The 14,359-nt window shown below is 42.3% G+C and overlaps 1 protein-coding gene across 1 annotated transcript in view; it reads right to left on the minus strand.

Moving 5' to 3' along the window:
* The window catches only part of STAT1 (signal transducer and activator of transcription 1), a 39,492-nt gene that overhangs the window by 5,139 nt on the left and 19,994 nt on the right, over positions 1 to 14,359 (minus strand). Inside the window, exons 13-24 of the mRNA XM_037523725.2 lie at positions 12,933 to 12,962; positions 12,750 to 12,843; positions 11,517 to 11,558; positions 10,190 to 10,273; positions 9,613 to 9,711; positions 8,402 to 8,537; positions 6,550 to 6,599; positions 5,753 to 5,847; positions 4,884 to 5,029; positions 3,105 to 3,290; positions 1,986 to 2,061; positions 1,026 to 1,128 (exon numbers count right to left, since the gene is read on the minus strand). Of these exons, the coding sequence (XP_037379622.1) occupies positions 1,026 to 1,128; positions 1,986 to 2,061; positions 3,105 to 3,290; positions 4,884 to 5,029; positions 5,753 to 5,847; positions 6,550 to 6,599; positions 8,402 to 8,537; positions 9,613 to 9,711; positions 10,190 to 10,273; positions 11,517 to 11,558; positions 12,750 to 12,843; positions 12,933 to 12,962 (1,141 nt within the window). The remainder of the gene's footprint in view (positions 1 to 1,025; positions 1,129 to 1,985; positions 2,062 to 3,104; positions 3,291 to 4,883; positions 5,030 to 5,752; positions 5,848 to 6,549; positions 6,600 to 8,401; positions 8,538 to 9,612; positions 9,712 to 10,189; positions 10,274 to 11,516; positions 11,559 to 12,749; positions 12,844 to 12,932; positions 12,963 to 14,359) is intronic.

Raw genomic sequence — 14,359 nt, forward strand, 5'->3', positions numbered from 1 at the left:
TAATGCAATATAAGAACCCTTATAGTCCTCTGAAATGAGGACTATAGGCCACTGAATGTTTGCAGTCTTCTCTTCCCTCCCCCACCCCCCACCACCAATACCCCACCTTCCCTGCTTCCCCCCTCAGAGCTGAGCTCAGAGTCATGCCAGGAACCCGGCACCAAGATGAAGAAAGGCCAGGGATGACTCAGAGAGGGTTTTTTTTTTTTTTTAAAGCATGAACTGGAATAGCTTCATGTGGAAAAGCGCTTAAAATTAAACAGTATCAGCAAAAAACCAGTCAACTGAAAAAAAAAATCTTTAAGAGGAAGGATTTCAAGCTGACAGGTAAACAATACAATTCGACATACTGAACATTCAACCAAAAGAAGGTTTTCTCTTGCGGACAACCCTATTCCTATCCCTTTCTTAATACTCATTAACTGCTTCATTCCTGGAACCTTTACTTTTGGCAAGCCCTTTACAGCTCCAGGGGCCCCCACTACAAATTAGCTCTCCAACAGGAAGTGGGTGAAACTGCTCCAGTGCTGCCAGCTACATGTCCACAATTATTGTAACTACCAAATATTAGTCCCCTGTCTTCCTAAAAATAACACTCCTTCCCCCAGACATAGTGCTGGAGTAACAAGCCAAAGGAAAGCATTTTTTTAAATCACAGAAATCTTAATGCTGTAATATGTGAAATTTCTACAGGGACAACTTCAAAGAAGAGATGAGAAGAGATGCAGTATTCTAAATATTTGAAATGTCACATAATTTTTTTGTAAGTGCTGAGTGCCTGGAATAAAAACCCTGGTGATGACACAGCCTGTTTGTGTTCAGTAGGTGCCAACTTGTCACAGGCTAATCTAAAACCACCCCTCCAGGCTCTGCCCAAGCCCCTTCCCCGATCATACAGTTGGTCCCCTATCCCTCCCCATTAGCCCCCCACCAACATCCACCAGGGAGCCCTCTGTGCATCAGAGAACACACACAGGACCGCTGGGACACATTCCCCCTCCCCCCCACACACACATAGTACTCACCATACTATCGATTGCTACAGGGCCCACTATCCGGGACACCTCGTCAAACTCCTCGGGAGACATGGGGAGAAGGTTGTCTGTGGTCTGAAGTCGAGAAGGGTGACTAAAATGGGAGAGAGGAAAAGGGCATGTTAACATCTGGATTCTGAAACTTAGACATTTCATCTCTGGCCTGTGATTGCATCATTCCTTAGATTTTTAATTTCATGTCAGTGTGTACGCTTGGAAAATACATTTGAAAAAAGTACAGACAGGAGGTTCGTGTCCCCAGCCCGGCCCTTGGGAAGCATGTCAGACTCCAAAGACGTGATGAGCAATAGCCACATGGGACCCTGGGCCGCTTCTGCCTGCTGCGGTGTGTCACCGAGATGACAAAGCCTCAGTGCTAGCCTGGACGAGAAGCACCGGAGGGAAGTCTGGGGAGTCCCTCATCCCTACCTTGAGGTTTGTATGCAGATCAAGCTGCTCCAGAGTGTTTTTACATGAAGGCTACATCCATTCACCCCAAGTCAGTGCTGCAGGCCAAATAACTGACAATGACTTTTCCAATTTTTTTTCTACCTTTTGTAAAATGAAACAACAAAATAAAAGCAAGTGGAAAAAATGTATCTCAATTCTTACTTTGGCCTTGTCTATATTGAAAAAGAACTACTTTCCCACTCCGATCAATTTTTGTTCATTTTATTTATACTTTTTCAAAATATGAGATTGGGGAGAACTTATATACCTTAAATACAACTTTGTTTTGGGTTTTGTTTTTTGGGTTTTTATAAAGGCAATAAAATGCTGATAGGCAGTGACACCACAATCTCTAGTTAGGATCTTTCCAACAGGTCCAACTGGGATGGAGGTAGCAGTAATTACAACAGACAAAGCAAAGTATGAGCATCTTCAACAGCCCCAGCCAGGAATGGGCTGGCTAGAGGCTTTTAAACATGGCACTCTTCTGTGTTCACTTACACTTCAGACACAGAAATCAATTCAGTCTTGATGTATCCAGTTCCTTTAGGGCCATCAAGTTCCATTGGTTCTGGTGCTAGAAGCAAACACATCAGTATTCTTTCCATTAGCAGAAATCACACGAGAAATGGCCATCAACTTTCTCTTTTTGTCAAAATTTCACTGTTTTACTTGACAACTTAGAGTCTATTACTTTAAGGGGTTCTATGACCTCCCTGCTCTGGCACCTGAAATTTGGGTGGGAATACAAAAGCAACTAGTAGAAATGGGAGGAGAGTTCAGTACAGAAATGGAACTGAGAGATTTTTCTTTCCAAGACTTGAAATCCTCTAGAAGCTGGAGTCCCAACCATGCAAAGTTCTAATTGATTTTGGGGTTCTAATTTGGTTGGTGCCACTTACACTGCTGTAAGGTAAGCTGGAGGCATCTTTTCCCCCAAATAATTGTGCTAACTTTGAGATTCCTGACTCTGAAAAGCAATGAACTTTGTCAGCATGTTCCAAACCAGATCAGTCTGGTTTGAAATCTCTTAAATGCAAGTTAGTGAAGACTGAGATGCAGGAGACCTGTGTTCTAATCTAGATGGACTCCTAACAATATTCACTAGTAACAATATGACCTGTTAACTGGGTCACCCTGAATGAACCACTTAATGTCTCCTCAGCCTCAGTTTCCACCTGAGCGATCTCACATAAATCAATGGGCCCTGGCAGTCCTGACTTTACCCCTTTCCATCTGAAAAGCAATACAGTAGCAACTACACAAGACCTCCCCCCTCCCCCACCAGCAAAAAAAAAAAAAGCCTTTCTAACACCTTCAAACAATAAATGACTAGTTTCTTAATAGCTGTGTCAGGCAAAACAATGCATTTTGTTTCTATTCTACTGCCTGGTATTTATACCAGCTTTGGAAAATCTACTTTAAGCAATTAAAACGTGCCAGATTAATGGCACACACTGGGGAGATTGGTGCTGGCTTCCTGCACTTATAGGAAGGCCAGGGAGGACTTGTGCTGGAACCCCCTCTCCAGCAAGCGGACAGTGATGAAGGAAGAACAGTCACTAGGAAAGAGCTGGGCTATGGCTCTCAGGGCAGGGACTGCTCACTCTCCCAACTTACCTTCCTTTGGCCTGGAGTAATACTTTCCAAAGGCATGGTCTTTATCAATATTTGGATACAGAAACTTCAGAGGATTTTCTGGAATATTTTCAGCGGCCATGACTTTGTAATTGCGAATAATATCAGGGAAGGTAACAGCAGACAGTTCTTTCTTCGTGTAGGGTTCAACAGCATGGAAGTAAGGCTCTGAAAAGAAGAAAAGCTGAGTCTGTGAAGTAGCCCAAAACAATAGAGGGGAGAAACAGAACATTGCAGCCTTTATGCATTTGAGAGAACCTGGTAAGAACGAATCACAGCCCTGGAGTTATAACATACATAGCATACTGCTCTATTTCTAAATAAGTTATAATCGTTTTTTAAAAACAGGGAAAATAAAGGCAATCATTACTCTCAATGACATGGCATTTGCCATTATTTGCACAGATTTGTAAATCTGGTCAAAAGAAGTTAAACACCTTTTAAATCCTGCATCTTCAGTGATGTCCCAGGTAAATGATAATTAGGTCGTCTTGGCTCAGACCATATATTAAGTTAGTAAAAACAGACCATATATTAAGCTAGCAATAAAACCAGCTCATTTTCTGTTTTTCTTTTTATATGATAAATATAATGTTTCATTTAGAGAAAGGATTGACAATACATGGAAAATAATTTTCGAGACCAAAAAGGTCCTTTTTCTCTCATCCTTAATGTAATAGACTTTACCCCTTTCCATCTAAAAAGCAATAAAGTAGCAACTACACAAGACCCCACCCCCCCAAAAAAAATTCACTCCCATTTTATTCCCAGATTTCAAATCCTGCTTCCTAGGAAGCACACATTCCAGAGGCTGCTCGGACGATTCTGCTCTACAACTTTTGACTAAGATTTGGCATCCTAAAGTTTTGCAGTTGTTGCTGCACTGTTGGAACTTTCTGGTTTCCAAGGATTTTCTTAACCTTTGCCAGGTTTGCTAGCTCCCATCTCTCAGATAGTTTGCAGAAGAAAATCAAAAGGTCGGGTTGTAACATCTACTATCTACACCAGCTCACCCCAGCTCTCCTGTTTGTTTTTTAACCAGAAGAAAAGAATAAATAGAACAAGAAAAGTAACCCATCTTTTTTCATTGTTTGACTGAAAGCATAGAAATCACTGGAACAAATCAGCTTTTGCTCTAGTCCTTCCACCCACATAAACTATAAGCAACAGTGAAAAGTCACCAGTTGTTTTGATTATTTTCCCATTTCTGCTGTTCAGCCTCATTCCCCAGAAACCTGTATAGTAATGCCAAGACCTGGGGGATCCTGAACCCATGGATTCATTTGGTTAAATAGAACCCACATACAACAAAGATAAGCTTGCTACTGCTCTATCTGAAGGTGGGTGGAGGCTGCCCCAGTGCCCAGGACCCCACCCTCACAAAGCCCACCCTCATCTTCACTTTGCATGGGATCACGCACGTTTTGCGCACCCACCCCTGCACAAAATGGGTTTCCTCCCAAGAACTGGCAAGAGCTGGTTGCCGGTCACACTGACTCACATCCTTCATCTGCAGATAACAAGCCTGACAAAAAGGAAAGAATTTGGCCTTGTGTTTTAAAAGCCATCATTTCCACAACATGTTCCAAGCAGCACACAAATATTCTAGTGGATGTAGTAAATGCTCTCTGGGAGGCTCCCCTGGGGTGCTATAGGATCCTTGATTTTATGTCACAAGCTCATTTGCTGTCTGAGTAGATCTGCGTGGTACAGGCCTCGCACACATCATGAATTGGGGGACGCACAGCGCAGCGGGCTTACCCCCTCCGTTCTGGGAGCGCTCCACCCACGTGAAGGTGATCGCCCCTTCCCGGCAGCTCTCGCTGAAGCGCAGCAGGAAGGTTCCCGGCTGCTGGTCCTTGAGCAGCGCGCGCTCCCGCTCCTTGCTGATAAAGCCCACGATACACCTGCACAGGGGAAGGGACCCACGGAGTTTCGGTTATGGTTTAGATTTCCAAGTTAACTTACACATCAAGATGAGTGGAATGTGGTAAAAGAACACCAGATAAAAATGTATGGACGATTTTAGATGCTTTAAAATCTAGTTCATTGATGTGATGCCTCAGGAAGTATTTCAGTTATTCATATGTAAGCTGAAGTCCAAAAATACAATTCATTAACAGGATGTTACAATCAAATAGTTGCTGGATTCATGAGTTTCTATTTTCATGTGATGATTTTAAAGGCCATGAAAATGTCTGAATTTATGTACCTTTAATACTGGAAAGGAAAAGGCAGAAAATATATTTTCACATTTGAGCACTTCTGATTAAATTAAAATCTTTGTTGAACTATAACCTGACCCTGGGAATAAATTAGATAGGGACAATTTTCTGAGTTAAAGGTTTTATCTTCCTTCCTTGGACAATACTGTAAGTGCTCAAGAAATTTTTGTTAAACAAATGAATGCATGACTGGCACTCATGTCACTTTTTAATTTAGCTCTGAAAACACACATATACATAGATATACACCATAAAACCTTTAGTGTAATCTTAGGAGGTTCCACTATTGCGAGCCCTGAAGAGACAAGCATTTCTGTAAGATGCCAAATCACACCTGTCTATTCACATGGTAAAGGAGTATGTGCTAAAAATACATTTCAAAAATACATCCACAATGACCCTTACCCATCATTCCAGAGAGAGAGCAGGTGTTTCTTAATGAGTTCAAGGATGCTTTCAATCCAAAGCCAGAAAGGAAAATTTTTATCATTTATATTTTCCTGCAAGCATACAAATGCACATTTTGGGACAAAGAAACACAGAATGGTGACTTACTATAACTTCTCCCACCATCAGATTTTAATTTGCAAAGCCTCCTCAGCTGTCAAAGCTAGAACTGATCCCAAAAAGCCAATCTTCCCCTCTTATCAGCATCCAGACACCAAGCTCTCTACTTCCTAGGCCAGGATAGTTTTCCCTCTCCAAATAGTAGCAGACCAGTCAGGAAGTGACCTCCGGGGTGAATCACAGAACCAAAGCTGCCCTCACACTAGTAAATTCAGTAGCGTAAATACTGTCTGGGTGTAGACACCCTAAAGGTGTCTACTTATTGCCTCCAACTGGTTCCTCTGTGGCAGCAGGCTCAGAGGAGCTCATCTGCTCACCAGGCTGACCATGTCATCAACACAGAGCACGCATTTCACATGGAAGGGGCTAGCGGGCTGCCAGGCCAGGGGCCAGTGTGTGCAAAAACAGAAGACTTGTTTCGTATATAAAGGAATGTTATCACATGAGCAGGTGCTTCCTGTCAAAGCCACTTGGAAACTCAGACTTGAAGAAAAGTAAACAACATAGCCTAGGGGTTCTGTGGGTGACAAACATGCCAAAGTCAGCACACAGTTAAGTAACTGCCTCAGGGAGAAATACGAGAAGCTTACAGAGATCCGAGAGAACTCAGAGTCTAAACCCCAGGGAGTACCCACCTTACAGAACCTCGTCCAGGGAATCAGACCATCGGGGCCAGCATTAGGACCTTGACAAATAAAAACAAGCATTTTCAAGAAATAGAAATTGATTCTGAGGCTTTGCCTAAACTGATGGGTCTTGTATTTGTTCGCCAAGAGCCAAGAGCAACAAAGGAAGACCATATTTCACACAGTTTTCTGAATTATTTGCTCTTCCTGGAAAGCCCTCAGTTTGGTCACTCCCCATGCAATGTCACGTCCCACTGCCTCTTTCTACTTCCTCAACAAGGACCTCTCCTGGTGACCCTATGGAGCTTTCTTCTTTTATTTATTTATATATTTTTAATATTTTATTTTATATAATTCTTACATTTTTCATTTTTGCACAATGCATTCATTTTCATTTTGGTTATATTCCCCATACAATTGCACCCCCCTCCCCCTTATTTTGACCCAAGTCCTTCCTCTCCCCGCCCCTCCCCACTCTTATTTTTTTGAGGTTCAAACTAAGGCCAAGGTGAGCCACAGGCATCTCTTTCACATTTGGCTTTCCACATTTATATTAGAGGCATTTCCCCCAGCCTTCCTCCAAACAGGAAGGGAGGTGGTCGCATATCAAAAGCCAAGTTAGAGGAAAGAGGGGGAGCTTGGGGTGATTAGCTACAAGACTAAAGCAGCCCAGGCTCTGAGGGTGTTAAGCCATCATCTTTCTTCAAAGAGAACAACAAATAAGCCACTGTCGGCAGAAAAGATACTTTCTTAAATTGCACCAAATAAGGACGTGAAAATGACTTATTTTTAAATTTTTTAAGACCCCACTGAGAGAGGTATGGCCTAGAAAAGGCACTGCTCTAAGAGCCATTTGATGAGGAAGATCCTATTAGTGTACGCAGCTCTGCTGTGCAGAAAGCAAATCCAGATAAAGGTTGCCGTGGGTGTTTAAAGAAATAGCCCACACACTTCCAGTCACTGAAGATGTGACTCAAGACTATGAGGTCTTTGATTTGCTTTGTGTAGAAGACAAATAAATCTAAAACATTGGTTACTGAAAGGGAATTATCCACCATGGCTGCAACCCAGCCATCAGACAGAGCTACTGGTCAAGAGGAGCCCTTCTGACAGACACTGTCTACCTGGGTGGGCCATGACTGAGCCTCGGCTGTGCGCTGGGGGCTGCATGGGAACTTATTCTTAGCACACAAGGGACTGGATGTTTTTCTTCTCAAGGTTAGTAAGATTCACCTTTCTCATCAAGGAATTTATTTTGTCTACAAGTAACACATTTTACATAATTCAAAAACTTTCCCTTAGAAACACAGCTCAGAGATATTAATATAAGATCATGGGAAAAGAATTTAAGTCCTCTGCCCCAGGTGAGGTATGATGCTCATTTAGCTAGCATTAGCCACAGCTGGAAAAGCCAGCAGACGTTCACATGCTAGTGCCTTGAAAAAAATAGAAAGCAAAGTGGGAAAAGGAGCAAGGAAAGATATTTTTATGAATTTTGATGTCTGTCTCTCTCTATGTATATGTGTGTGTGTATATATATATAGATATATATATATACACACACATACATATATATGTAAAAGTTTAATATGTTCAGGGCCTCCCTGGTGGCGCAGGGGGTCGAGCACAGCGCTATGGGGCTGTCCACAGCCTTTGGGGCACGAGTTTAATCCCTGGCTGGCCAGGAGCAACCCACATGGCACAGCAGACCTCTCCTGTCTTGCCTGCTGCTCCCCTCAGCAGTGTGTTTCGATACATCTCCTGTTTTACTCCCCGCTCTCTCTGGTGAAGACTCTGCAACTCTGGCCTGTACCCCACTTCTTAAAAAAAAATTTTTTTTAAAAGTTTAATACGTTCATACCGAGAAGTTTCTCTCCCAGCATGTTCAGCTGGTCCGCGTTGAGGCCTCTTTTGGTGACAGATGAAAACTGCCAACTCAGCACCTCTGACAGCTGAGCCCACCGTGCACAAGGTGGGTTCAGGAAGAAGGATAGATTCTAGAGGGAAAACATCAAAAAGCTAAGGGCTAAGCAAGAGTCTTCATTCACAAGCCAGCACCCCCATACAGACCTGTCCTAAGTTTATTGCTAGTTTCTGTGACACATGGAAGTTTCATAGTTGACGAAAAATACAGTGTGTTCTGAATATATAGGTTCACTTTTGTAAAATTCGCCTACTTTCTAAAACTTGGTTGTAACTCCAAACCCTGCATCAAGACCCTCTTGCAGTCATTCACAGATATACCCATGATAGAGCAGTAAAAAATTTGAGTCATCCAATAGGTCCATTTACAGTTGAGGGCAAATAAAATGATATTCTAGTTTCTTGTCTCAGCTCCTATCCGATAAACAAATGTTCTTATGGAGGTATATATAGCACCATGTGTTACACATTTGTGATTTACTGTTGATTTCACTGTTTAAACCACCTCAAGTGCAGTGGCAAAGTATCTAAGGGCAAGATGAACCTTATAGAGAAAATGTGTGTTACGTAAGCCTTGTTATATAACACACAGTAGTACAGTTCCATGTTAATGAATCAACAATATACTAACGTGTCTTTAAAAATACCTACTCATAAACAGAATTATGTATTGACTGCTTGACAACAAGATTGTGACCAGAAGCTCACAGGAATTCACCCCTCTCCATCCTGGAAAGCAATGGTTCAGCATTCACTCAGTCAGTGGTCACAGCGAATTTAAAGGATCTAAGTACAGTGGAAAATGAGACTTGACTATAATTAACCCAGAGTGAATATCCATATTCATGTATATTTAGTGAACGTATACATCAAAAAAAGAATGAAAAATGAAGAACCTTTTCCTCTATAAGTTATAAGAAATCATCTACTGTCTGGGCTTAGTCATATAGAAGGAAAATCATAATTCTCATTTCTACACATACACATACTTTCACTTTTCCAGAATCAGTCAAGATCCTTAGCAATGCCACTTAAGTGATGTTGCTTTTCCCCTCAACACCTGGCCCTTAGGAGCTATTTCAGATATGCAGAAACCAGAGCCTGGCATCTTTGCTTAACCCCTCGTACCAATCACATGTTTTCTCCTACCCTGGGTTCTGCCACCAGCATGTTGTACCACAGGATGGACGCCCAGCCACTTGGGAGCTGGCTGACATTGGAGATCACCACAACGGGCAGAGAGGTCGTCTAAAAGATGACAAAGACCTTGAAATCAGCTGAATCACTTCAAATGAATGTGCAGCCTCAAAAACATGTAAGGATTATTTACAATTTTGATTATGCCTTACACTCAAAAATTAAAAATAGGAACATATTATTTTGTTTATAGTTTAATTTCTCTTGGAATTATCTTCCAGTTAAGAAATCAGTCTTAATGCTTCATATAAAAAATTAACAGGCTAACTCAACTGTAACATTCAACTTAAAGAATTTGAAGGTTAATTCAGTTCGACAGTTTTCTAAATCATTAAACTAATGTCAAAATAGGGTTTTCTGAGAAAGATAATCTTTTAGCAATTAGCGAGGGTTTTTTTTTGTTTTGTTTTGTTTTGTTTTTTGTTTTTTGTTTTTTTACCAAGACCAACAAAAATTAAGGAATAAAAATCATGTTACAGTTAAAAAGCAAAAACAAATACTTTCCACCTCTGGACCATGTCAGTCTTACCTCGAGGTCAATGACTAAACCAGGCTGGCACAACTGGGTTTCAAAACTAAGGGAGTGGAGCTCTTCCGTAACAATGAGAGGGCCCTTCAAAGAGAAAAAGGGTGGGGGAGGAACAAACATAACCAGTAAATTACTGATTCTGCAATTTTCAAAAATGGAGTAAGTACCATCACAGGCTACAGAGAGCCTAAACACCATCCGCTGCAATTCCAGAAAACTCCAATTCTCAATAATCTCTCTCAGATCTAATGATTGCGGATATCTTGGCATTCTCTCAGAGATAAGATAAAAAAAAATTTCTGAATTAAGGCCTAAGGCAATGGTTCTGGATTAAGAGAAAGAAATGTCCCTAGGGAAATAACTCTAATGAATTTATCTGTGACCTAAAGCGTCCTGGCCTTCAGCCACCTCTCAGCCCCACCTGACATGGGGTGCACACCAAAGGCAGGGAGCAGGTGACAGGTGCACACACCATATTCCAGGTGTGATTGCCTCCTGACAGGGTAGATTTGCATAGGCCTGGCGTGTCCTAAAATGCCTTGGTTTGGGTAGAAATGTTAGAGCTCTCAAAGTGCTTTCAGACACAGTGTCTCATGTGACCATCACACCTTAGAACCAGAAAAGTGCAGCTCTACCCTCACTTACAGGAGAGGAAACCAAGTTCTGGGAGGTGACAGATAATTAAGGCAGAGATGGGGCGAGAGCATGGCTGTGTTTGCAAGGCCTCGGCCACTGTCATCCCACAGCTCCACGCGACCTCTACTGGCACAGAGGAGGAATCACTCCAAACCAAACAACGCCAGGCATTTAATCCTCTGTCCATCACTCATTTGTATCACAAACACAAGTCTTCAAGGATCTGGTTGTAGAAAAGAAACTGATGGAAAGATTAGGTGGTGGGCAATACAGAAGTGGGGAGGAAATGAGAAGAGAAGGCAAGAAAACCCTCGGGCATGCTTTGTTATTGTCATTAAACTGGTCTCTGTTCCTGTTCTGATGGTAATTCCCTGGGACCCTTCCCTAAATTAAATCCTGAAAACATTCTGAGATTCAATGTTGTGATCTGTGATGTGAATAACTCAGATGCCCAATCAATCATGCCTACTCACTGGGCTCTCTGAGGAGGCAATATATTCATGACAAAATCATTGACAACCATAACATAAAGCAGAGTGAAGTTTTTATTGTTATCACAGATATACTAAGTACCAAAGCTTATTTACTCTCTTCACTGGGATCTGAACCCCTTTTTGTGAGGAGGGGCACGGAGCCAACCTTACCCAACAGACCACTAGTTAGTGACCATTCGCACCAGAGAAAGACTCACCTCGTTAGTTCTGGTGCCAGCATTTTTCTGTTCTTTCAGTTGCTATAAAACAAGAAACTGTTTTTACAAAATGGTGCGATAATCATCAAAGTAGCTATTTTCATTTATTTACAAATTAAACCAGAGTCGAGACTTGGAAAGAATAATGTAAAATTATTTTCAGAATGCGAAACAAGAGATGCAATTGTTATAGGGCAGCCCCGAGTCCTTTCCCCCTAACACAATGACCCTGGAGTGGGTACATGAGCAGGAGGGTCTCTCCCTAGCAGCCAAACATCACACCAACAGTCTCGAAGGATCCCAGGAATTGGCATTCTGTCCCCTTTCTGGGGCAAACTTCTCCTGTATCATCCCCCATCACCTTCATTAGCTGGTCCATGCTCCCCAGGCTCAGGGCACAACTTCACCTGCCTTCTCCTTCCCTCTGCAGTCTTCCAGGCAGGCCCAAAGACTCCTGGCCCAATTAAGATGGCCCACAGAGGACTGCAATCCCTGCGACTTCCAACAAGGAACTTAGAAACAAGAGAGCTGCTTTGGAAACCCAGAGTTTGGACTGAGGCTCTCACACAAGGGATAGCTTCCTAGCAGTGATTGCTGGGAGAGGGTCATCCATGAAAAGGGCCCATGACCCTGCCTCAGGCTCTGGCAGAGGGAGGGGAGGGTTCAGTACTAACATCAGAGCTGGTGGCCTGGTTTTCAGGGAGACAGGGATGAAGGCGCTGCCCACTTATGGGCATCTGCTGTTGGATGTCTGTTGCTGGTGCCAAGGGCCCTGACAAAGGAGAGACATGGTGTTGGGCAAGACCACCAGTGAGATTATGAAGAAAGGGGCTAAGGAGAGACTCCTGGAGTCACCATACAGGATGGCAGGAGAAGAACCAGTCAGGACGTGGCAACAATAACAACCCTCAGGAAAAAGGAAGTGTCTAGAGTGAGTCATCACTGAAATTGTGGAGGCACCAAGTGCAGATAATTTATGTGCACACTGGTTAATTTCCACTATTTTACTGAGATCACTACATTCCAAAGGAAGCCTCCCTGGGGGAAAATGGCAGTAAACAGTGACCCCTTCTAAAAATCAAAGGAGGAACCAAAATGCTGGTGAAGCCGCTAGCTGTAAACTCTAGAAAATATTCCTCTAGGGGGCGCCCTTCATGCCACACACAAATGCCACTAGATAAATAAAGGAGGCGAAACCACACCCAGCATGAAAAGAGAAAAGTGTCTCCCTACCAGGTGTCGAAACTCTGCCGCCAGACTTCCATTGGTGGACTCCTCCATGTTCATCACTTTGGTGTGTGTGCCCAAGATGTTGAACTTTCTAAATCTAGACAATACAGGGTAGAAATAAAAGGCTTGGAACTATTAAACAATCAAGCAAGGGAGCAAAAATATGGTGCAAAGTACTTCACTTACCCTTTTACTGTGTTTCTCTCATTCACATCTCTGCCAAAAAAAAAAAAAAAGACATGAAGATAAATGATTATACATGTGTATTAAATATTTAAAATGAGTTTTAATAAAAATACAAAAGTATGTGCACAGGCAAAATATCAATAAAAAATAAATCTATACCTGTGGATTTTTTATGTTCCTTCACTCACAGCTTCATCAACCATCACTGGTTCTGCCAAGTATTACTGAGCACCCTCTGGGCAAATAAATTATTTGGGTCTCAAGTTTCTCAACTGTATAAGATGTGAAAGGGACTAACCTGACAGGATATCGTGAGGAGTAAACTAGCGAATGGGTAAAAAGAGCACATAGTATGCGGTAGTTACTGCTGCTTAAATTACTCATGTTGTGGGAGGCATTTGGAGTCAACTGAGCGTACTCCCCTGCTGTTACAGAATTCAGAGGGCCCTTGAATGTGATGGCTTAATCATTATTCTTATTCTCTGTTACCTTCAATGCCCTTATGAAAGTTTTAGAACAGTCACGTATTTGGGGAGCGGTGGGGGGGGCGGAGGGAATGGCAAGTTTAAGTTTTAAATCTGAAGTTAAAATCTTGAGAGACTTTACATCTTTTATAAATTCAGTGATTACTTTGTCATGTTCTGGAAAAATAATGCATTGGTTAGTGGCACAGGTATAGATTAGAAATCATTAGCTCACTCAGTGAAATGAGTTTGCTTCCTTTGCTATCTTAGTTAGCTGTTTTTGTGAAAAACAATCACCAGGAATTCTGAGAGTAACCAATTTTCCTTGGTTTAAAGCAAAAGGGAATAAAATAAGAGGAAGAGTGTGAAGCAAAGGTGCTTGTCAAAGCTGAGAAGAAAACTCAGAGCTGGAACAGCCAGAAAAGAGGAAGGAACATGAACGCACTAGAAGACTGAGTTCAAACAGAATGTGGTAAGTTGCAGTTAGTCATACAGTCTTTGCGGGCCTTCCCTTCCCCGTCCCTTATATCTTAGTAGCTTACTTGATTTTATTGACAGAATGGATGGGAATGATAGTGTATAATTCCGAGATTAGTTCCAATAGCCCTAGCAACACTGCTCCTCTTGCCCACTTGGAAGGCCATCCCCTGGAGAAAGTCCATGCTAGCCTCTTTGAGAGACCCAGGGAGAGGAGCCCAATTATCTCAACCAAGACCTCAGACATGGAACAAGGCCAAGCTCGATCACCTAGCAATCACCAAACTAGCTCAGACCAGATGGATGACCCACAGCCCACAGAACCAGAGAATGAATATGTTTTTGGGTTTTGAGCCCGTATGCTTGAGGGTATTTATTATGCAGCAAGAGCTAACTGATACATAGAGAAACCAAAGATAGTCAGAAAGACAAAGGCAGAGAGCAAGAGGAATATTGTGACAGGGGCAGAAGAGATGAAGAGGTTAT

The sequence above is a fragment of the Talpa occidentalis genome, unplaced genomic scaffold, assembly GCF_014898055.3.
Source record: "Talpa occidentalis isolate TD23 unplaced genomic scaffold, MPIMG_talOcc4v2.1 talOcc4.3, whole genome shotgun sequence".
In the NCBI taxonomy this organism is placed as follows: domain Eukaryota; kingdom Metazoa; phylum Chordata; class Mammalia; order Eulipotyphla; family Talpidae; genus Talpa; species Talpa occidentalis.